General features: G+C 41.2%; 1 protein-coding gene across 2 annotated transcripts in view; it reads right to left on the reverse strand.

The window, feature by feature from the left end:
• The window catches only part of ccdc88b (coiled-coil domain containing 88B), a 54,165-nt gene that overhangs the window by 26,083 nt on the left and 2,758 nt on the right, over window positions 1–25,324 (reverse strand). Inside the window, exons 4-19 of one of the 2 annotated variants that reach the window (XM_060928075.1) lie at window positions 20,024–20,065; window positions 15,601–15,670; window positions 15,312–15,370; window positions 15,104–15,187; window positions 13,875–14,015; window positions 12,733–12,875; window positions 12,466–12,547; window positions 12,055–12,213; window positions 9,952–10,098; window positions 9,575–9,758; window positions 9,305–9,426; window positions 7,594–7,683; window positions 6,818–7,474; window positions 3,641–3,820; window positions 2,999–3,339; window positions 503–629 (exon numbers count right to left, since the gene is read on the reverse strand). In XM_060928075.1, coding sequence (XP_060784058.1) covers window positions 503–629; window positions 2,999–3,339; window positions 3,641–3,820; window positions 6,818–7,474; window positions 7,594–7,683; window positions 9,305–9,426; window positions 9,575–9,758; window positions 9,952–10,098; window positions 12,055–12,213; window positions 12,466–12,547; window positions 12,733–12,875; window positions 13,875–14,015; window positions 15,104–15,187; window positions 15,312–15,370; window positions 15,601–15,670; window positions 20,024–20,065 — 2,628 coding nt within the window. The remainder of the gene's footprint in view (window positions 1–502; window positions 630–2,998; window positions 3,340–3,640; window positions 3,821–6,817; window positions 7,475–7,593; window positions 7,684–9,304; window positions 9,427–9,574; window positions 9,759–9,951; window positions 10,099–12,054; window positions 12,214–12,465; window positions 12,548–12,732; window positions 12,876–13,874; window positions 14,016–15,103; window positions 15,188–15,311; window positions 15,371–15,600; window positions 15,671–20,023; window positions 20,066–25,324) is intronic. The other variant, XM_060928076.1, reaches the window with a different exon arrangement.

Consider the following 25,324-nt stretch of genomic DNA (forward strand, 5'->3'; position numbering starts at 1 on the left):
TTTTGGAAGGGCCAAGTCAAAGTCCTGACCTTAATCCAATCGAAATATTGTGGAAGGACCTGAAGTGAGCAGTTCATGTGAGGAAACCCACAAACATCCCAGAGTTGAAGCTGTTCTGTACGGAGGAATGGGCTAAAATTCCTCCAAGCCGGTGTGCAGGACTGATCAACAGTTACCGGAAACGTTTAGTTGCAGTTATTGCTGTACAAGGGGGTCACACCAGATACTAAAAGCAAAGGTTCATATACTTTTGCCACTCACAGATATGTAATATTGGATCATTTTCCTCAATAAATAAGTGACCAAGTATAATATTTTTGTCTCATTTGTTTAACTGGGTTCTCTTTATCTACTTTTAGGACTTGTATGAAAATCTGATGATGTTTTAGGTCATATGCAAAAATATAGAAAATTCCAAAGGGTTCACAAACTTTCAAGCACCACTGTACCTCCACCACAAAAGTGAGTAAAATATTTAAAATGAGAAATATATTGATGAGACCTGTGTTAGAGAGGTGATCTGTGTGCTGTTCTCAGCATTTAATGCATTCAGTTGTTGGTTTTCCTTCTGCAGTTCCTCCAGTTGGATGCAGGTCTCTTTAAGCTGGGCAAGTTCCTGGCATACCCGTCTACAGAAAAATGGAGTGAGGAGAAACTTGAGTCTGTGTTTCTGCAATACAGTGGATCTTAATGAGCACAGTGGTTTGTAATTTTAGAGCTCTTTGCACTGATCAGCCATAACATTAAAACCACTGACAGATGAAGTGAATAACATTGTACATCCCATTACAATGGCACCTGTCAAAAGGTGGGATATACAGTGCTGCCCACGATTATTGGCACCCCTTGCAAAGGTTAGTTAAAAGGGTTAGAAAAAATCCATCTTTTGGTGAAGTAGCTTCATCTCTCACTGAAAAAAAAACATGAGAAAATCCAACCTTTACTTGAATTAAATTTATTCAGAGAAAAACAAATCCCTCATCAAGAAATAATTATGTTCAACTAAACATGTGTCACTATTACTGGCACCCCAGGAAATTATTGTGAACACATTGTAATTGAAGCATGCTTCCCATTTAAATAGTACATTTTTGTGTTGATTGGAGTGTGTAGGAACTTTCAAACTATAATCCATGACTTCCTGATTAACTGGGGTACAAATATGAGGTGACACAGAGGCCAAATTCCCTTCATCATCCATCAACATGGGAAAGATAAGAGAACACACAAATCAAATGAGGGAAAAGTGTGTTGACCGTCATAAGTCAGAGAATGGTTATTAAAAAAAAAACTACTTGCCTGAAAATGCCCATTGCTACAGTTAGGGCAATAATAATAAAAAAAAAGTGGACATCAACTGGAACTGTTAAAAATTTGCCTGGAAGAGGAGCCAAGTTTATTTTGCCCTCACAGACAGTGAGGAGGAGGGTAAGAGAGGCAAAAAAAAAAGCCCCAAGGATCACTGCTGGTGATTTACAAGAAAAAGTAAAATCTTGGGGTTTCCAAGTCTCCAAAACCACCATCAGATGCCACCTCCATGCCAACAGATTACTTGGAAGGTTTGCCAGAAAAAAAAAGTTTTTTTCTGTCAGTTAACCATAAATGTAAGCACCTGATGTTTGCTAAAGGCTACGACAATTTTGACTGAAACCGTATTCTAAGGTCTGATGAAAAAAAATGAAGCTTTTTGGCAATAAACAGTTAAGGTGGGTTTGGCATAAAAAGAAAGATAGCTATAATGAAAAGAACCCAATCCCAACTGTAAAATATGGTAGAAGTTCTGTTATGTTTTGGGGCAGTGTTTCCTCCAAAGGCCCTGGAAACCTTAAATCTTTCAAGTGGGAAGACAAAAGACTAATGTGAAATGTTAGGAAGGGGCGGAGCTTCCAGAGTGTCGTTAATATCAGGGAGTTCACAGCACGTGCCTTACTTGTTAGGTGGTGTTTACATTAGACCGTATCCGTATCGTTTTCGTTGCGGATGCACTGTCCGTGCACATTAAAACGCCGGAAAACGACTCCACAGGCAGAACAGTTTGAATCCGCCAGGGCCCACGTATTCAACCCAGTACGTATCTGATCCGGTGCTGTGTAAACATTGAGGAACGAGGAAACGCAGTGCTGAGCTCTAGCTGACGTCGTCATTGGTCAATGTCACTGTGACATTCACCTTCCTGATTCGCTGGCATTAGTCATGCCACATTGGTCATGTGAATGAGCAATACAGGAAGTGTGTTGAGGAAGTCATTAAGTGAATGAGCAATACAGGAAGTGTGTTGGTTACCATAGCACTAAATAGTCTTGTTGTAATCGCAAAAAACGGCCGTTCTGCGAGGTGAAGAGTGTACCGAACACTGTTGGATCCTTCTAGCATAAACACGAAGGCCATACACGGTGTAAAAAAGGCGTCATTGTAGTACCAGTACCGCCGATAACAGACTGGCATCCTTCCACTTGCAAGTGGTGAGTGACTTGCGCATGCCCGATATGCACTGGGATCATGTGACGTGCCGTCTAATTAGTCATGTGATTAGCGTATCCATGTATTGGCGTTGCTGTGTGCACGGGGAACGGTTTTGTTGCGGGCACAGAAATTTTGTGTGTGTACGCGAATCGTTTTAAAAACGTTAATCTGATGATCCGCTGATTCGAAATAATGTAAACAGGGCCTTAGTCATTCCAGATTCACATGCTGATCGGCTTATGTACGATTTTTTTGGGGGGGGGAGAAGAATGCTCTTTTTCTTTATTTTGGGTGATCTTAAAATGTGGAGTTCATTTGCAAAATTTGTAAAGACAGGAAGGTCTGCTACATTCATAAATTCAGAGGTCCTGTGAATTTATTTTACAGTACAGGTTTCAACCTGCTTAATCTTTGATGGCCCCTGTTCTAACATATTTCTGAATTGCAATAATGAAGTTATTTAAATAAACATGGTTATTATTATTATTATTAGTAGTAGTAGTAGTAGTACTACTATAGTAATCGGGGTCTGAACCTGTGCTGGAGCTCCAGGCTGCAGGCCCTCTGGTTGCCATGTTCCAGGGCCGAGGCAGTGCTCTCCAGCTGCTGCCGGAGTCTGGCCATTTCACGCTCCTTCTGTCTCTGCTCACGCCGTTGACTGTCCAGCTCAGATTGACACACCTCCTTCTCCTGCTCGAATCGTGTAACCTCCAGCATGGCCTCATCCCGTCTCTTGCTTAGAGATTCGATCTCAAGGCCGGATTCCCTCAGCTCAGCTTCTAGCTCCTCCTCTCGTCGATGGGCAGAGTCCAAGCTCCGGCCTAAACGTTCAAGCTCTGCCTTCAGAGTTTGATTGGTCAACTCAAGCTGATCACCCTTTAAAATGTCAAGAAGTGAAGAACTTAAATTCTCAAAGCTCAAATTATTACAACAAATAAAATCATCATAAACATTATAAAGCATTTTAAATTTTTAAATCCTTATGTAAAAATTTGCACATTGTGAAAATTGTCACAGCATGTTTAATTAGCCTTCAATAAGTAACTTTTAATTTTTTTATCATCTAATCTACCTTTGATTTTTTGACCTACAATTAAATATAAATGAAGCTAATAAACATGGGTTTTTACAGCTCTAAAGTGACACTGATTAAAGTTTTATTGGTGTGCACCCTCACCTTGCGCACTGAAGCCCGAAGAGAATCTATGGTAGCCTTGAGGGTTTCTCTCTCCCTCTCCAGTACAGCTCTCTCTCCCTCTAGCTGAGGAATAACTGCGGCCTCCATCTTCTGCAGCTCTGTTTGACTGCGTAGACGCATCAGCTCCTCCTCTTGGTGCATGGATTCACACTGCAAAATCTAGCAAATAAACACTGGTATGTAACTGCTGAAAAATATCCATCCATCTATTCATTATCTATTGCTGGGTTTCAGTCATGTGACTTTTCTTAGCGGTTTTACCGGAAGTGAAATAGTTGGTGGTCTAAATGGCTGCCGTAGTGCAAACAACTAGCAATAACTTATCAGAGTACGCTCGTAATCTAGAAGCCACAGCTCGCTTTAGATATATTCAGGAGATTGCTGTGTGCAGTGGAATCGACCCCTACAGTCTGGGAAAGAAGGATTTGTCATACGATCTTGAAAACTACCCTTCAGTCGAGTTCCCTGACATCTCGAACTGTCTGGTGTTGCAGACGTCCTTCTACACCGCAAAACAGATGAAAGCGTGGAAGAGTACGGAGGCTTACAACGTTTTTGTACGTGGCTGGGTAAAGGATCTCGGGATCAAGTCGCTGCCGAATGAATCCTGTATTGTTTTTGCCCGTGTAAGTATTTTTTTTTTAAGCTTTTCGTTTGCGTCTTTACAACAAAGCGCTGCAAGTTGAAGTGTAAACAAACAACAGTTCGCTTGATTCTCACTTGTGTTGGCTCTTATCTCTCAGGTAAATCATTCACAAAGATCGTCAGAAACCCCTTTAAAGACCTGGATCTTAGTTAAACAAGACGGAGAAGTGATCACGGCGCATTGTAACTGTACGGCTGGGGAAGAATTTTGTCACGACCTTCATGCATATGGACTTTGTGGGGAGTAAACAAAGAAACAGCTGGGGACTTTAGCGCTTCGTGACTAAAAAATGTACCGTAAAACAACAACACATAGCAAGAAAAGTACTTGGAAAACACTAAGGACGTAGCTGAGAGGGAGATACAAACCTTTCACCAAGTGATCACTGCAAACTCGAGCATGCTTCGACTCGGCTCCCTTCGATTTCAGTGAGAAGTTCAAAAGCCACCTTTCTCGACGTCTTTTTGTGAAATCCTGTGTTTGTTCACCCTTTTTTATTAGCTCACGGGGAACCCTGAAGAAACTTTTATCAGTTTCATGGTTTGATCGATTCAAACAACCTAAAACAATGCAAGCGTGAGGCATTTTTCATGCGAGCAATGCACCTTCTCCGTACAAACGCTTTATCAACTGAGCTTTGGTAGACCACCAGCTAAAGTTTTGAATAACTAATGAGGCGGATGTGACGTCACGTGAAACCCAGCAATACCAGTTATCTATCACAGTCGCGGGGGAAGCTAGAGCCAATCTCGGTTGACTTTGGGTGAGAGGCGGAGTAATCCCTGGGAAGGTCACCAGTCTATCACAGGGCTAACACACAGACAAACAACCATTCACCCTCACATTCACACCTTTGGGCAATTAATGGCCCTTTTCCACTACCCTTTTTCAGCTCACTTCAGCTCGCTTCAGCTCACTTCAGCCCGGCACGGCTCGCGTTTCGACTACCAAAGAACAGCACGACTCAGCTCGCTTCAGCTCGCTTCAGCCTGACATGGCTCGCGTTTCGACTACCTCAGAGCAGCACGACTCCGCACGCTTCAGCCCTGCTTAGCCCCTAAAACTCGCACCGTTTTGGAGTGGGGCTGAAGCAAGCCAAAGCGGAGTGGGGCTGGGGGCGTGAGCAGACACTCCCCTGTGCACTGATTGGTCAGGAGGAGTGTCCTCACATGCCCACACACGCCCCGCGAGCACGCTGGGATCTGTAAACACCGTAAACCCGGAAGAAGGAGAATTACGAGAATTTCTGAAGCCTTATGCGCCTCGCCTCATCTATACGCTCTTGCCAGTATCTGTTGGCGTTGTCGGTGACAACAAGCCACAGCACCAAGACCAGCAACACTAATGACTCCATGTCCTCCATGTTTATTGTTTAGTATTCGGGTCGTGAGACTACCGCTTAAAAGCTCACTGATGTCACTGTTTGCGCTGCTTAACGACATCACGTGACGTCCACCCACTTTCGCTAACTCCACCCAATGTGTCCACCCACTTCCAGCCAGCACGGTTCAGCGCGGTTGTAGTCGAAATGCAACTCCAACAGCCCCGCTCGGCTCGACTCAGCACGCCACGGCTCAGCCCGACTCAGCCGCGTTTGTAGTGGAAAAGCGGCATTAGAGTAGGCAGTTGACCTAATCTACACGTCTTTGGACTGTTGGAGGAAGCTAGAGCACCCGGAGGAAACCCACACAGGCACAAGGAGAACATGTAAACTCCACACAAAAAGGCCCCAGTCAGCTGCGAGGTTTGAACCCAGAACCTTCTTGCTGTTAGGAGACAGCACTACACCAAGTTACGGAATAGAATGTTTGGCTTTAAAGTCTTTCAACAATTTGGTCTGTTTTCATTTTGAAAGTTTCCTAGATTACGCACAACGTAAAGAAAAATGGATTCAGCTCCCTAAAGAGATTGATGCAGCAGTGCTTAATTGCTTTTGTCTATCCAGCTCTCTCAGCTTTTCATCTGCACATTCTAGACAAACAGATCAGCTTCCAAAGTTTCAGATTTCTTCCTAATACTGCCAGAAACACCATTATGCTTATTATCTCATGTATCCCAAACTAGCTGAGCTGGGTCTCTGTCGTAACTCAGGTCAACTGTATTATATAGCTGCACTGCATTCTGGATCTTTGAGTCCATGAAAGATAACCCAATATAAACATCTAATGTGTTTCAGGGTGAGCTTTTACATTATACATTTTATTTGATGTCAAGGTTTATTCTGTATTTGGGGTTTTTAATCACATGCCACTATCCAATATGACTAATATGGTGACTAATATGGTTTAGGTGACTCATATGGGTCATATGTATAGGTGAGTGATCATCATCGTGTTAGACCTGCCATTATTGGTTTGAAAAGTGACCTCATATGTCAGAATCAGTATCAAGTGTAAATTAGTGTGTGGTCGTATTTTTCATTTTTGGATACTGGTTCTCTTTCTAGCCAGATGTGCACATAATTAATACTGTTTTGTATAATAACCATCCAGTGGTAAATTCTCTGATACCTCTATCTGTTTCCTGGCCTCTGTGAGACTCTCTGCTGCTTTCCTCAGTCTCTGGCTCTCAACTTCCAGAAGAGCCAGTTTCTGCTCCGTCTCCCAAGTCTTCTTTGTCTGCTCTCCCAGTTTGGATTGCAGCTCTTGGACAAGATTTGCCTGCTGATCTGCCTCCTCCACCGCCTGCTGCAGCTGAGTGGATAGAGCATGGATCTCCTTGTGGAGCTTATCCACCTCTATCTCCATCTCTCTCACTACTACTTCTTGTTTTCCTTTTTGTGTAGGTATCTGATCATTTGATTTGCTTTCCTCCTTTGGTGCCATGTTTTCAGTTTTATCTATACCTGTCCCTGACCATTTCTCTCCTTCTGCTTCTCCTCTTTCTTTTGTCTCTGTATCATTTTTGGTCTCCTCTTTTTTCTCTCTGAGGAGGACTTCCTCTCCTTCTCCATCCTCCCTCTGCACTCTCATCATCTCCCTTTTTCTCTTCTCCCTTTTATCTGCCTCCTCTTCTTTTCCCATGTCTTTTCCTTCACACTCTCCTCTTGGGATCTCTCTCTCCACCTCTCCAGCTGAACTCTCTTTCTGCTTTTCTTGGAGCCTGATTTTCTCCAGCTCTTCAAGGCTTCTCTTTAGAATAGTATTTTCATTCTTCAGGTTCTGAAACTGACAGTTGGCAGAAAAAACAAAACTGAGACCCGAAGCCCAAAAGCAGCAATGCAAACAAAATCAAAACAACTCTGTAGTGTGGGCAGCCTGTTTATTTGTTGTGTGAAGTTTCTTACCTCTCTGAGGGTATTCTGGTGCTTTTCTTCCAGTTGTTTGAGTCTGTCTGTCTGTCTCTGAAGAGCCTCAGTCACCTCAGGAGAGTTCGTCTGCAGCCAACACAAGTTCAACATCTCGTTATCATCAACACAGTGAGGAAACCAAGGTGAGTGGTCAGATTAGACTCAAAGCCAATTATGCATGTTGCTACTGATGTTATCTAACAACTATCAAAGATCATCAACCACCTTTAGTAGTTCAGCAAACTCATCTGACATACACAAAAGTTATCGTCAATAACTGTCCATAAAAAATAATTGCATTCCCCAGCTCAGAACAAATTGCCAATTATCTTTTATGAGCCTTAGTTCATTATCTGTCACACTGAAGACTTAACGTGTGTGCTTTACCCCTGCCAGACTTTTCTTAGCACAGTCAGTGGGTGTGAATCTTGTATTTGATACACTGGTCAAGGATCATTACTGGTGTACTACCAAAAAAAAAAAGCATGTTCTTAAATTAAAGCTTAATATGATCATGTCTGTCATTACACATATTTTTAGTGTTACTTTGCAAATGTTACAAATTATATGTAAGAGTTCTTTGGTATTCATGCCTGGAGTGTTTAATCGTGACATCGTCATCTGGAGGCAAATGATTGCTGACAACCTGCAATTACAGCATGCTCCGTAATTAAATATTTGTAATTCAAATGTCTGTCAACTAGACAAACTGGTGCTGAGGTTTCAAACAGAAAAGCTGTAATGGAGTTAAATTCTTGTCAAAAATAATCATACATGAATGCAGAGCTGATTTTTTAAAAAAAAATTTTATAACACAAACCTGAGATAACATTTGAGAATGAAGAACTGAGATTCATAAATGTAGCATAAAAGTTCTTAATTCGCCAAGTGTAAATTTCTCAAATTCAGATTATATTCATGGGCGGCACGGTAGTGTAGGGGTTAGCACTGTCGCCTCACAGCAAGAAGGTTCTGGGTTCGAGCCCAGTGGCTGACTGGGGCCTTTCTGTGTGGAGTTTGCATGTTCTCCCCGCGTCTGCGTGGGTTTCCTCCGGGTGCTCCGGTTTCCCCCACAGTCCAAAGACATGCAGGTTAGGTTAATTGGTGGCTCTAAATTGACCGTAGGTGTGAATGTGAGTGTGAATGGTTGTTTGTCTCTATGTGTCAGCCCTGCGATGATCTGGCAACTTGTCCAGGGTGTACCCCGCCTCTCACCCATAGTCAGTTGGGATAGGCTCCAGCTTGCCCGTGACCCTGTACAGGATAAGCGGTTATGGATAATGGATGGAGATTATATTCATGTAAATATGGATTTGCAGATCCAGCCATCCGTTTTCTATAACGCTTATCCATCAGGGTTGTGGAGGTAGCTGTAGCCAATCCCAGCTGATTTTGGGCAAGAGGCAGGGTACACCTTGGGTAGGCTGCCAATCTATCACAGGGCTAACACAGAACCAAACAACCATTCACACTCACATTCACATCTATGGGCAATTTAGAGTAGGCAGTTGACTTACTCCACAAGTCTTTGGAAAGTTGGAGGAAACTGGAGCACCTGGAGGAAATCCACATAGGCACGAGGAGAACATGCAAATGGCACACAGAAAGGCCCCAGTCGACTACAAGGTTCAAACCCAGAACTTTCTTGCTGTGAGGCGACAGTGCTAACTGGCCAAACTAACCTACTTGGTCAAATTTTAACCCTAACCTCTTGCTCGGCTTGCAGCTGCTCCAATCGTCTCCTCAGTTCTGCATTTTCATTCTCAGCTCCCAGAAGCCTTAGTGAGGATGCCTCATCCACCTCTACACTCAGTGGCTTCAGGTCCACTTCTAAGTAGTATTGGGGAAAGGAAAAAGAGATTATGGAGGGGCAATGAAAAAGAAATCTGCTATCCGTGAGGAATTAATATTTGGCATGAAGTCATGGCACTAAATTAGAAAGTGGTATGGTGGTCAAGTGACATGTGCTTATGGTCACCATGATCCTCAGGGGTTTTAGGCTCCTGAAACTCTTCATCAGATTCCAGCTCCGAGTAGAGAACATGAGGATGAGTCATTTTCTGTGTGACATCAGCAGAATAAGATGGGCGCTTCAGATCCATCTGCAAACTCATATTCATCTCCAGCAGCTCGTCGACCCTCTGCCTCTCCACATCCCGCTCCTACGCATACACAAACACACACAGACACTCGTACACACTTGTTCCCATACACACACACACACACGCGCGCACACAGAGACAGCTTCCTCCTTCCTACTGAAACTATTCATTATGGGTGCCACTTATTCATTACTATATTTAACATTTCTATTCAATAAACATCTGATTAAAGAGATCCGCAGAACTCTCATACCGCCTCCATGTCCATGAGTTTCTGTCTGAGCAAAAGGTTGTCTTTTTCCAGTTCGCGTAGGGCTGAACATCGGGCTCGTGCATCCTCCAGTTGCTCCTCCAGTAGGGCCTTGTTCTCCTGTAGTGAAGCGCAGTACTGCTGCTGCTCCTGTAGGGGACAATATAGAGCCTTAATCACACTAGCTACCTGAATGTAGGTCTGTATTTTCTAACAAAAAAAAAAGGTTAAGCACTGATTATCCATGAGCTGAGCATAAATTTACTTGGTTTTCTTGGCTAAACAAATGCAAGAAAACTCATAGTATCTGTGCAAAATTGGGTAATCCCTAAGATTTATGCCTTTCCAAAGTGGCCTCTTTATCCATCCATCTATTATCTGTAGCCGCTTATCCTGTGCAGGGTCGCAGGCAAGCTGGAGCCTATCCCAGCTGACTATGGGCGAGAGGCGGGGTACACCGTGGACAAGTCGCCAGGTCATCGCAGGGCTGACAAACAACCATTCACACTCACATTCACACCTACGGTCAATTTAGAGCCACCAATTAACCTAACCTGTATGTCTTTGGACTGTGGGGGAAACCGGAGCACCTGGAGGAAACCCACACAGACACGGGGAAAACATGCAAACTCCACACAGAAAGGCCCTCGCCGGCCGCTGCGCTCGAACCCAGTACTTTCTTGCTGTGAGGCGACAGTGCTAACCACTACACCACCGTGCTGCCTGGCCTATTTATTCCATAAGAAATTGAACGTGATGAAGATAAAATACCTCCATACCTAAAATACCTCCATACCTTGAGTCTGTCAAAGTTTTCAGAATTTGAAATTAATGTTTCATGGCTGACTGAAATAGTTTCGGAGCGCAGTTGTAACTGTTTCAAAAGAATCCTTGACCATTACAAACATAAAATGCAACTGTTTTGCATATAAGGTTAAGTCACACCAAAAATCTTTAGGGCCATCATAATTTACAACACAGGTTACTGTGTACATTGCTGTTAATATTAACGGAATACCAAGCTAATATTAAGTTAAAGGCACTGACAGAACAAGTCTTTTCCCTCTGTGCTGTTACTCATATTGTCAGACATGGTTACAGCTCTCCTCTTAAGTCTCTCCTATTCTGACCTGTAATAAATCTAAAAAAAAAAAAATCTAAATGTTGAAATCGTTATTAAATGAAGTGGGTTATCTTAATAATAATATAATAATGTAATCAGTTCAATTTGTATGGCGCCTTTCTCACACCCAAGGTCACTTTACAATTTTATTTATTTTATTTATTTTATTTTATTTTATTTTTTGGGGGGAGGGAGTCTTACTACAATCTAAATGTTGAAATAGCTATTAAATGAAATGGGTTATCTTACTAAAATCTAATGAGACACTAGAAACCAGGCAAAACCAAGCCTTTTTTTTGCTTTTAATTTATGATTTTGAAGGAAAGCTAATTAAAAAATTTGAAGTAATGGAAACATACAAGTAAGTCAATTAAAATAGGCAATCCAATTAATGACTTCAATACACTGTTAGTGCGTTCATGCATGAGCAGTATGGATTGGGAAGTGCTGAAAAGTTTGATGTCTTCTGGTGTGTGTGCCAGTTTCTTCAATTTCAAAGATGGATGAGAAGGTAGCAAGTTCCCATCTGTGCTACGTGTTTTTGATGTGAGAGTCAGCACATGCAAGCCAACCCTAGTCTTTAGACCCAGGGGCCTGTCCACAGTGGCTCAGTGGGCTGAGACAACTGAGGAGACCAACCAGGCTATGGACATTGTAGAGTAGCCAGTTATCCTAACTGCATATTTTTGGACTTTGGGGGAAACTGGAGAACCTGGAGGAAACCCAAGCAGACACAGGGAGAACATGCAAACTCCACACAGAAAGGCGCCTCGTCAGCCATGAGGTTCAAACCTGGAACCTTCTCGCTGTGAGGTGAGAGTGCTAACCACTGTGCTGCCCTGTTTTCTGCCTGCTAACCATCACCAATTTGTTAATGGTCCCTTGGATGACAAAATGTCTTTATTTTCAAGACCTGCCTTTTCTAGTGGGCATATTCAACCTTCATGAGCTTTGTTCCACCGTGTTAGTGCCAGTGTGTTTACCTTCAGTTGAGTGCGGTAGAGCTCCATGTTACGCAGACGATGTGTACAAGTCTTCAGCTCCATCTGTAGCTGCTCTGCTTTGCTTGCACGCTCACGTAGACAGTCCACTTCATCTCGCAGATTCCGGCTGACACGAACTTCACCCTGCAGTGCTCGGTTCTGACCCACCACACACAGTAAAAAACATCACAGTGAGCTAACTGGTCAGTGGAAAAGCTGTAACTTCAGGACAGAGTTAATGAGTGTGTATAGCTGTTATAACACACTGTAAGTGTTAACATGAACTAACTTGTTTTGTGGATGTTCCAAAAAAGAAAACAGGATGTGCTATAATAGGACAATAATCACTTACAGTGCTCAGTACATGACAAATTACAAAAAAAACAACAATTTTGTTACTGTAGAGCTCACCTCACACTGCAGTTTCTTTAGTTCCTCTTCCATAGTTTGTATTTCTTGCTTATAATCGATTAATTGATCTTCTTTATCCTCCCTGAGAATTATGCCAGGATGTTACTACACAGCGCTGATTTTTTTTTTCTTTCTGGTATATTAAGCTCATTTTTAGTAGCTCATGAACATTTTCACACATCAACTTGGCATAAAATGAATACATTTTCTTGCACTCAAAGACATTAATGTAAACTTGCATACATCCACATACAACGATACACTCACAGTTCCTGTTTGAGTCTGCGTAGTTTGGCTTTGCTATCTGCCAGTTGGATGGACAGTCCCTCAGGAACATTGTGCCAGGGGCCCATAGGGGGCGATGTGGGGGATGAAAGAGACTCACACTGCACACTCAGCTCTGCTATTCTCTGAAAATCATACAGTGGGACAAAGACGGTCAGTGAAATTAAGACTGAGTATATTTATTCTAATAACGGGAATGATAGCCTGCTCACTTCTGTAAAACCATGTAACATTGTGTTTAGTGCTGCTCAGCAGGCACTCAGTTACATGATAGCTGGCTGCACACACACGAAATGCAGTTGTATTTCTTTCAAACAGAAAAATACCAGTTTAGGATCAAACTAGTCAGAGGGTATTAGTAATCTTTAAAAGTGTGCCCCAAATGAGAAACAATCACTGCAGAAAGATGAAATTCACATTGTTTGTTTAGTGAAATCTTAATTTCTGAATGTTGACTGGTTATACCGCTTCTCTTCCTAATCCATCCTCTCTGAGTGGGATAGTTAAAGTGTGTCTGTAACAGATTTAGAGGAATATCCCATCCCTAGTAAATACTTAAATAAGGGGAAGCCATGGCCTAATGGTTAGAGAAACCGCTTTAGGACCAAAAGGTTGCTGGTTCGATTCCCTGGACCAGCAGGACTGGCTTAAGTGCCCAAGGCACCTAACCCCCAACTGTTCCGGCAAGAGTGGTGGTGTACCTTGTGTTTGATTAGCCAATGAAAAACTGATGATGTGATTATCAGTTTGGGCATTGAAACCGACTGACTGAGTAAATACTTATCACAGTTTAATGAAAATTACCATATTTCTACTTTCTCTGACAGGTTTGAAGCTTTAACGTCAGTCTAAGCAAAGAGTATTGGACATATTTAAGAGTAACTCCCTTGACAGTGTCAAGAACCTTAAGAGCATTTCACTGTTTGCAAAACAGATATTACCAGCTGTCTTAACCTGTCAGTTGTCAGTACACTTTTTTTTTTTTTTGCATGAGAATAAGGCTAGTCTGTGCTAGACAATCCATCATATTGAACATTAAGCTGTGTCTAGGAGAGGGCAGTGGGGTTTTCTCTCTCTCTCTCTCTCTCTCTCTCTCTCTCTCTCTCTCTCTCTCTCTCTCTCACCTCTAGATGTGTGTCTCTCTGAGCAAGAAGGCTTTGGATCTGCCGGGCAAGGGAACCAAGCAGTGTATGTAATTCCAGCCCATCCAGTGCACACATCTCTCCATATTGCAGTGGCAGGACTGTGCTTGGGTCCTGAGTCACCTGCAAAAGATCAAAGTTAAGATAAAACATCACTGGGTTAGCGACGGTGCAGTTAAAGGTTCCAGTCAGTATATGACATATGGATATATATATATATACACAGTACTGTGCAAACATCTTAGGCACATATAAAGAAAGACTGTAGATGAAAAATGGCTTCAAAAATAATGAAATGAAATGTTTCAACATTTAAAAACAGCAGTAAGCCATAATAAATGAAATAAAATCAATATTTGGTGGGAGTCAACCGTTTGCTTTAAAAAAAATAGTAGTCTCTGGTACAATGAGTGCAGTTTTATAAGGAAATGAGCTGTAGGTTTTACTGAGCATCTTGCAGAACCAGCCACAGTTCTTCTGGACACTTTTACGGTCACACTCACTTCTTAATTTTGCAGCAAAACCCAGTAGCCTTCATTATGTTTTCTTTTTTTAATCTGAAAAGTGCTCTCTTATGGAATATGCTGCTCAGATACAAACGTTTTTTCTGTAACATTTAATTTTGTGCTGGAAAATGAACGTTTGGACTCAAGTGCTTTAGTACTGACTCGATAATGTAGAAGTCATAAAATAGAAATCTATAAAAAAGTTTGTATTTAAAAAAAAGGATGCCTAAGCCTTTTGCACAATATATGTGTATATGTCCAATATCTCTGGACAAATATTTTTAAGGTGTTTTTCTGAATCACCTAATGAATTCCAGTGAATGCTCAAGCCAGGATTTATGTTTCACATGAGTTTTAAATGTCTGGAGGCCTAACTTTCACATGCTAAAACATTAAATATCATCAACTATCTCAATATTTAAAAAACCCTCAACATGCAGAGAAGTTATATATGGATAGTGAAGAAATACATTTGCATCATTACATTACAAATCTTCAGAGTGAGTTACCATTGCAACCGTATTATTTACTGTGCTTAATTTTTGGTAATATTTCAATGTTTGTATATGTTTCCATCAGTGGAACTTTATTCGGATTTAAACAGGCTAGTACTGCTCATCTTACGAACAAATAATGTGCTGAACAAGCACACAAAAATATATGGGCTCTAGTATGATATAAAATCTGGTGTTATGGAAGACTGACCTCCTGTATACAGAAAGCAAGCTCTGCCTGTGTCTCAATGTTGAGTGACTGGATCTGCTGAATGAACGTTTGCTTCGTCTCACACTGGCCACAACAAGCACAAAGATACATATCGTATCAGTTCATTTGTTTTATAAATTAACTGTGAACTCTTTTTTTAGTATTTATGTAGATGTATGTGGATGTTAAAGGCATAAAGGAATGTTACCTGAACTGCACATCCCAATAACAGCAGCAACAACCTTCTTAGCTCTTCCAGAGCGCCCTCTTTTGACCATATCCAGGAAATGAATAGTACAAAAAATGTATAGAAAATGTTTTCACTGAAATATAAACTTGTGCTGCTTATTATGTACTTATTACTTACTGCACCATACTATTATTTACTATACCTACTTTCTGTCCAAAAAAGCAGACGTGACTCGCAATTAGTGAAATCTAAATACATAAATCAAAACAGTGTCAATAATGAGAATAATTGAAAGGTATTATCTTACCAGTGAGTGGATCTCGTCCCAAAACTGCCACATTGGGAAGAGGCATCAAAACCAACTGTTGAAGATTTTCCTAAAGAAATAATAAGAACGCAACACAGAGAGAAAGCACAATTGGTATAGCACATTATTTCACTCTTTTTATCAATTAAATATAGAAAACAGGGCTAACTTGGTCAAAATACCACACTATACCTGACATGCTATAATAATATTACAGTGCTGGCTCTTTCTTTATGGCACAGGAAGCATGTTTATCAGATATGGCAAATAAATATTTAGCACCCAGATATATTCTGTAATTTGTCAAGTTACTTAAAGATAAATTCTGTCCTGATTCCATTTTTATAGAAAATAACCTGTCATATCAACAGTGACGTGGGAAAAGTACTACAGCGCAGGTTATCAAGTCGAGAATTAAAACAGCTTCAAGAAAATGACCAGTAAATCCAGTTTTACCATCAAGATAAATTTTAGTAATCTAAGAGACTAGGTAAATTAGCATCAGCATTAGCACCAGCTTGAAACAGCACTGAATATATAGCCAAGTGTTTGCTTTAGAGCTTAAAGAATCACATTTTGCTCCCTGATTTTGAGCTAAATAAACACTGGCCATTGGTTCACCCACAATTTATACTTTGGAAAGCCCCTCATGTATAGTAGCGGCTCCCCAAATACATTTTATTGATGGCACTCAATGAGGTTTTCTGAAATATCCTGTCAACTATGCTTATGTATACCATGTAGCTAGCACTGGCAGTGAAGATTGTACTTCCAAAGACATGACATCATTCCCGGAAACTGCGTATCAACTATGAGGAAATTTCCAACTTATGGACTCAAGAGGTCTGAAATCTGCAAACAGATCCTACTGGATAGATCTGATAAAGCTTTCAGGTGAGACAGTGGTGTGACAGGTTGTGATGTCGCCTCACAGCTTCAGTGTTTGATCCTAAGCTCAGGTTATTGCCTATGTGGTGTTTTGGATATTCTCCCCTTGTCCATTTGGGTTTCCTCTGGGTTCTCCTGTTTCCTCCCACCTCCCAAAAAGAAGCTGGTTGGTGCCAACTGGCATCCAATCCAGTGCTCCAGGATACGCTTCACCATGACCCTGGCCAGGTTACTGGAGATTATTTGCTGCTATTATTTTTATTGTTAATTACACAAAGTTCTGTTTGCTCACTAATAAGGTCAAATTCTAATAACTTTCTTACAAAAATACTACATCTGGTAATGTAGAAATAGAGGACAAGAATACTCAAGTATATACACCAAGCTGGGAAATCTTGATCATTTGGTGACAGTTCTGCTAAGTAACTGATCTGTGCAAAAGTATTTGTCTGCTGATTACTAAGATTGTTTTGATTAAGATGAAATCAAACATAATTTTGAGTAACATTGTATTTTTTCCCACCACACATTTGGGTGTGCCAACTACAGATTTACACAGCACAGACATACCTCTGGCTATGCTAGTGGATTTCACACATGCCCCACAACCACTTCAACCCAGCTTCACCCAAACTGAAACTCCACCATCCCCCAACGACATCTGGATCACATGACGATGTGCTTAAAATATGTGCAAAAACGTTGCTTGTTTTACTATGTGTCTTTTGTTGTAAATGGTAAACAGAATAAAAGCCCACCTCTAAAATCAAGTATTGAAATATTAGTTGGACTTATCTTTTCATAGAGCTAATCTTCTAATCCTGATGTTCAGAAAATGTGTGCAAGCTCCTTAATAATATTCACAGGATGTCTATGTTAATGTTATTTTAAAAGATAACTGCAGCAGCAAGGGCGGGACTCGGAACAAAGTTTAAAATCATATAAATAGGCAAGGCAAGGCAAGTTTATTTATATAGCACATTTCATACACAATGGCAGTTCAATGTGCTTTACAGAAGCAAAAACAAAAACAGTAAACAATAGAGAAATAAAATTACATAAAATAATTTTATTTTTAATCTAAAACAATTAATTAAAAGAATTAAAAGAAAATAATAAGAATTAAACAATAGTAGAAATAAAATAATAAAATGCCAAAAAGAAAAAAAGGAGAAAAAGAAAAAGAAACCAGCGGAATAAAATAGAATAAAATTAAAGTAAATTTAAAACATGCAGAGAAAGTAAAGATTATAAAAAATGTAAAAATATTAATTATTTAACAGAAAGCATCTGAAAACAGCTTGGTCTTTAACCTAGATTTGAAGCTGCCAACAGCAGGAGCATTTTTAATGTCCTCTGGCAGTTGGTTCCATAGATGTACTGCATAGTAGCTAAAAGCTGCTTCACCACACTTTGTTTTAACAACTGGTTTTAATAGTAAATTTTTCTGTTTCGATCTGGTAGATCTGATTGGGTTAGGCCGCTGCAACATATCAGAGAGGTAATTTGGCCCTGTACCATTTAGAGATTTATACACCAGCAGCAATACTTTAAAGTCAATTCTGTAGCTTACTGGAAGCCAGTGAAGGGACCTTAGAATTGGGGTAATGTGCTCTGTTCTTTTTGTTCGTGTGAGAACGCTAGCCGCTGCATTTTGAACCAGCTGAAGTCGTTTGATGGTCTTTTTTGGCAAGCCTGTGAAAAGGCCATTGCAGTAATCAACCCTACTAGAGATGAAGGCATGTATTAGTTTTTCCAGATCATTTTTTGGCATAAGTCCTCTTAGTTTGGAAATGTTTTTTAGGTGATAAAATGCCGTTTTAGTGATTGCTTTCATGTGACTATCAAAGTTTAGCTCGCTGTCAATGAAAACACCAAGATTTTTAACCATTCCTTTAGTTTTAATCCCTTTTGTGTCAAGAATAGTGGTAATCCTGAGTCTTTCATCTTTTTTTCCAAATAGAATTACTTCTGTTTTATCTGTGTTCAGCTGAAGAAAATTTTGTGACATCCAGCTATTGATTTGATCGATACACTGGTAGAGACATTCAAGGGGGGCATAGTCATTAGGTGATAGAGCAAAATAAATTTGGCTATCATCTGCATAGCAGTGATACAAAATTGAATTTTTATTGATAATTTGCCCAAGTGGGAGCATATAAAGGTTGAAAAGTAATGGTCCAAGAATCGACCCCTGGGGGACACCACAGGTCAAGGGCATTGACGTTGAGGAACAATTTCCCAGGGTAACAAAGAAGCTTCTATCTTTTAAGTATGATTTTAACCAATTGATAACTTTACCAGTCAATCCAACCCAGTGTTCAAGTCGATATAGCAGTATGTTGTGATCAACAGTATCAAAAGCTGCACTGAGGTCCAGTAATACCAGGACCGATGTTTTGCCTGCATCAGTATTAAGACGTATATAATTTATAACTTTAATCAGCGCTGTTTCAGTGCTATGATTGGCACGAAATCCTGACTGAAAATTATCAAAACGGCTGTTTGATATCAAGAAGGCAGTTAATTGATTGAAGACAATTTTTTCCAGGATTTTCCCGATGAATGGTAGATTTGATATTGGCCTGTAGTTATTTAACACTGAAGGATCCAGATTATTTTTTTTAAGAAGGGGCTTTACAACAGCTTTTTTTAGGGCCACAGGAACAACGCCAGTCTCCAAGGATGTATTTATAATTTGAAGCACATCTGTAATTAGACTCTGATCACATCTGTAAATAGACTCTGATCTTTGCTTGTTAAAAAATATGTGCACTTTAATACACCACAGGATTCGACCAAAGCTGGGCTTCAGTGGTACTTCTTGGGCTGTGCGTCCACTGACTTTCTAACATACGCAAAAAAAGTTAGAGACAGTGCTGTTGACAGTGATGAACCATTACTATTACAGCTGGGACTTCAGATTTACTTCTTTACTGCTATGCACTTCTGGTTAGATGCAATCTGCATTTCGTTGCCTTGTACCTGTGACATGTGCAATGACAAAGTTGAATCTAATCTAATCTAATCAAAAAAGCAACAAGGCAAAAGATTTTGCAAGGGATTAGCAGCAGGCTGCCAGGTCGCTCCGTTGTGTGTAGTTGTCAATGCTGATTTTAAAAGTAACTAGGTAAATTACACAAGGAAATGCATACTTAAGTCTGAGTGAAAATTACTGTAGCGAACATGCGTGGAAGAAGAGTCTGGAGACAGAAATCTTAGGCTACATCCACACGACAACGGCAACGAGATGTTATTTAAAAAAATATTGCGTCCACATGGGCAACAATCAGTAAAATATCAGGTCCATATGGCAACGCAACGCTTGCTGAAAACGATGCAATACACATGCCACACCTCTAGGGGCGCTGTAAGACGGTCCCTTCGGAGACACCAGAACAATAGAAGAAGTAAGGACGCATGCGCATAAACTATTATGCGCGAGACTTCATATTAGCCACAAAGTCAGGAAAATCTGTTCGTAAAATTACATTATAATGACCAAATACAATGAAAAGTATTTTTCCAGTCTCACCTGTGAAACGTAATCCCATGTGATCTCGTTTGGACGGCAAACCTGTTGGTACAGTTAAACGCAGCACATGAATGAGGCATCTTAATTCTCCGCTTTGACCCATCCAATATGGCGGCGAGGATGACGTATGATTCTACGCGGAAGGCGGCGTCTTTAATGGTCCGGAATAAATTGAATGCTACACGTTGATGGATTAATTTGTTCTTCTACGCCCTTTTTGAGGAATGTATTGTAGGACTTAAACCAACATCTGAAGAGGTGAGATCGCTCCTTTTTTTCCCTATTTTTGCTGGCGGGATTGACTCTGCCCTAAGGGCTATTCTCTCTCTCTCTCTCTCTCTCTCTCTCTCTCTCTCACTTTGCACCATTACACAATAAATATTCACAGTGAAAATATTTTGTAAGCGCATTTCATGAACCAAGTTATAGGATTTGTTGACAACTCGCATCGAGTTCGTTACACTTCTACCCGGCGTGAAGCACTCACAGTCATGTGGTTGTGACGTCATCGTAAACAAATCCGTTCTACTCATCCAGACGACTTCGCAACGGCAACATTGCCAGATCTTTCCACTCTGGAACCCGTTCTCAAAAGATTGCATTTTGGGCACCCAAAACGCCGGTGCCGTGTGGACGCCAGGCTGAAATGATAAACAATTGTATCGGATTCACCTGAATCCATTGCCGTGTGGACAGGGCCTTAGCTTCTCGGTCGTTAGCCTGTGCTACTTGCTCTCCATAGCACTGGCCTGACTGCTTTATTAGCATTCACTAACACTACTGATGAACGCTACACTGACTGGAAGGTTACTTCACTGCTGCACTGACGATGCTGGCTCATGGTTAAGCTTGCATTGGCCTTTGAGAAGGCTGAGGGTGATAAATTTTTGGTCCCTCCCACTGTAAATCAATATCTGATTGGTTAATTCATCTGTCGCCTCCTACATAAACATACACTGCCATGGCCTTCTGTCCTGGCAATGAAGTCCTAACCACTGAGTGAGCCAGCTCTAAACTCTTCTCAGCCTAGAGACAACAAACAAAAAAACTTGTTGGATAACTTGATTTGAATGTTTTCAGGACAGTAACCTTTTCATTTCTGAAGCAAATTTGATAGAAAATGAGGCCAAATTAAAGTTAGGAGAGAAGAATTATAATTAAATTCTTAAAGGAATTAAAGAATGAAAGAAATTGAATATAACATTTGAAATGCTGATATGTTTGGGCCTTCTCTGAAGGCCTAGAAGGCCCCGACGGTTCCCCTCTGGCTGTTGAAAGCAGATTAAATGTCCATGAACAGTGCATTTAGATACTTTTTATAGTGGGATCACACAAATTCAAATACATAAATAACAAATTTCCAGCGCTGGGCCCAAATATTAACGTTGGGAATGACGAACAAGCCTTGTAATGTGACAATCATAGAACAGCGATGTGGTGTCTGGGAAGCCCCACAACACCCCAACAAAAAGTCTAGCATGACAGAATTTTTTGTATTTTGCCTAGTTTGACAATTCCTATGATGTATTCTTTGATAGCGATGATTGACAGTTTCTTGACCCTCTTCCTAGATGATACACAAAGACATAAACAATGATTCATCAGGGCCAAACTTGTAGTGTTGCCAGTCTCCCAATCAAGACAAGGCAAGAATTTATGGCACTAATTTAACATGGTGACCATCATGAAAGACAAAAGATATTGTGTTGTCTGATCCGGGTATTAGATATTCTTCAGTTTTCGTTTGCTAAAATAATAAACTGCACAGTGAGTGATGACTAATGTGGCCACATGTTTGAACATTTCATTAAGAGGAAGCTGTGCTTCCCATGCAGTTTTAAAGCTTTTGCCTGTGCAAGATTAACAAACCAACTTTAAATTAAATGTGCTGAACAATTCTTGAAAAAGTGAAAGGAAAGGCAGTAAAAAGAAGGGAGAGAGAATGAGTGAAAAAACACTATTTCCTTCAAAATAACTGTGAAATATGTTGTCGTTGTTGTTGCTCTTAGGAAACCTGAAACAAGAAGTGAAACCACATGCGAAAAAAAACAACAAGATGACCACAATTATTTTGTGTTAAACTGCATCATAGAAAAAAACTGACCTCTCTAATTCATCATGTTAGTGTACACAAATGCACAGGTAACAGCAGGGGAAAATATCAATGCATACATACATATATATATAAAAAAAAAAAATCTCCTTCTCACCCCCGGCGGGGGGGTGGTATCCATGTCATCCTCAAGCTCGGGTCCTCTACCAGAGGCCTGGGAGTTTGAGGGTTCTGCGCAGTATCTTCGATGTTCCTAGGACTGCGCTCTTCTGGACTGAGGCTTCAGATGTTGTTCCTGGGATTTGCTGGAGCCACTCTCCCAGTTTGGGGGTTACTGCCCCAAGTGCCCCCACTACCACGGGGACCACGCAACCCTTGACCTTCCACATCCGTTCCAGCTGCTCTTTCAACCCTTGATACTTCTCAAGTTTCTCATGTTCCTTCTTCCTGATGTTGGCGTCAGCTGGGATCGCCACATCTATCACCACCACCCTCTTCTGCTCTTTGTCCACCACCACTATGTCCGGTTGGTTAGCCAGGATCTGTTTGTCAGTCTGGAAGCTGAAGTCCCACAGAATCTTGGCCCTGTTGTTCTCAGCCACCTTCTGTGGTATGGCCCATTGGGACTTGGGTATTTCTATTCCATACTGGTTGCAGATGTTCCTGTATACTATCCCAGCCACTTGGTTGTGCCTCTCCATGTACGCTGATCCAGCTAGCATCTTACACCCTGCTACTATGTGCTGGACTGTTTCAGGGGCTTCTTTGCACAGTCTGCATCTTGGGTCTGATCTACTCTGGTAGATCCTGGCCTCTATGGCTCTTGTGCTTATGGCCTGTTCTTGTGCTGCCATGATTAGTGCCTCTGTGCTGTCTGTCAGTCCTGCATTATCCAGCCACTGGTAGGATTTCTTGATATCAGCCACTTCCTCTATCTGACAGTGGTACATGCCATGTAGGGGTTTGTCTCTCCAGGTTGTCTGTTCCTCCTCCTCCTCTGCACTCTCATCAGGGTTCTGCTGCCTGAGACATTCACTTAGCAGTTCATCCTTTGGGGCCATCTTTCTGATGTATTCTCGGATTTTTGATGTTTCATCCTGGACCGTGGTCTTGACGCTCACTAGCCCTCGGCCTCCCTCTTTCCGCTTAGTGTATAGTCTCAGGGTGCTGGACTTGGGGTGGAACCCTCCATGCATGGTGAGGAGCTTTCTAGTCTTGATATCTGTGGCTTCTATCTCCTCCTTTGGCCAGTTTATGATACCAGCGGGGTATCTGATGACTGGTAGTGCGTACATGTTGATGGCTCGGACCTTGTTTTTACCATTCAGCTGACTTTTCAGGACCTGCCTTACTCTCTGGAGGTATTTGGCTGTGGTTGACTTCCTTGTGGCCTCTTCATGGTTTCCATTAGCCTGTGGGATGCCAAGGTACTTGTAGCTGTCTTGGATATCACCTATGTTGCCCTCTGATATATATATATATATATATATATGCTGTTTTTTCCGTTACTGACCATCCATTATCTGTAGCCACTTATCCTGTTCTACAGGGTCACAGGCAAGCTGGAGCCTGTCCCAGCTGACTATGGGATAAACCCTGGACAAGTCACCAGGTTATCACAGGGCTAACACGGAGACAAACAATCATTCACACTCATGGTCAATTTAGAGCCACCAATTAACCTAACCTGCATGTCTTTGGACTGTGGGGGAAACCGGAGCACCCGGAGGAAACCCACACAGAGACAGGGAGAACATGCAAACTCCACACAGAAAGGCCCTCGCCGGCTGCTGGGCTCGAACCCAGGACCTTCTTGCTATGAGACGACAGCGCTAACCACTACACCACCGTGCCGCCTGTTACTGACCACTTTGTTACAAACCCTATTCATTCCTTTTAAATCATATTATCCTATGAATTATTAATCCATAACTACAGTGAAGCTAATAGGAAAAAAACATGCAGCTATGAGCATGAGGAATGTAGGTCTGGATCCACCAATTCTTCCTGAGAGTTTTACGATCACATTTCTAGCCTGTATTCTAGGTTGTTAAAGTTGCATGTTGCTGAAAATATAAGGTAAATCACTTTCATATATATTACTGAGATTGCTGTACATGGTAACATTCATAGAAAATAACTCAACATAGTCGTGATTATCCCAGGTTTCCAAATACAAGTCCTTTTGTACACTCTTTAAAAAAAAAAAAAGATTTGTTGTTTTAACTTAAAAATGTTAGTAACCTGGCTGCCTTAAAATTTTGAGATTATTGAAACTCATATACAACCCCGATTCCAAAAAAGTTGGGACAAAGTACAAATTGTAAATAAAAACGGAATGCAATAATTTACAAATCTCAAAAACTGATATTGTATTCACAATAGAACATAGACAACATATCAAATGTCGAAAGTGAGATTTTGAAATTTCATGCCAAATATTGGCTCATTTGAAATTTCATGACTGCAACACATCTCAAAAAAGTTGGGACAGGGGCAATAAGAGGCTGGAAAAGTTAAAGGTACAAAAAAGGAACAGCTGGAGGACCAAATTGCAACTCATTAGGTCAATTGGCAATAGGTCATTAACATGACTGGGGACAAAAAGAGCATCTTGGAGTGGCAGTGGCTCTCAGAAGTAAAGATGGGAAGAGGATCACCAATCCCCTAATTCTGCGCCGACAAATAGTGGAGCAATATCAGAAAGGAGTTCGACAGTGTAAAATTGCAAAGAGTTTGAACATATCATCAATCTACAGTGCATAATATCAAAAGATTCAGAGAATCTGGAAGAATCTCTGTGCGTAAGGGTCAAAGCCGGAAAACCATACTGGGTGCCTGTGATCTTCGGGCCCTTAGACAGCACTGCATCACATACAGGCATGCTTCTGTATTGGAAATCACAAAATGGGCTCAGGAATATTTCCAGAGAACATTATCTGTGAACACAATTCACTGTGCCATCCGCTGTTGCCAGCTAAAACTCTACAGTTCAAAGAAGAAGCCGTATCTAAACATGATCCAGAAGTGCAGATGTCTTCTCTGGGCCAAGGCTCATTTAAAATGGACTGTGGCAAAGTGGAAAACTGTTCTGTGGTCAGACGAATCAAAATTTGAAGTTCTTTATGGAAATCAGGGACTCCGTGCCATTCGGACTAAAGAGGAGAAGGACGACCCAAGTTGTTATCCGCGCTCAGTTCAGAAGCCTGCATCTCTGATGGTATGGGGTTGCATTAGTGCGTGTGGCA

The sequence above is a fragment of the Neoarius graeffei genome, chromosome 8, assembly GCF_027579695.1.
Source record: "Neoarius graeffei isolate fNeoGra1 chromosome 8, fNeoGra1.pri, whole genome shotgun sequence".
Classification (NCBI taxonomy): Eukaryota; Metazoa; Chordata; class Actinopteri; order Siluriformes; family Ariidae; genus Neoarius; species Neoarius graeffei.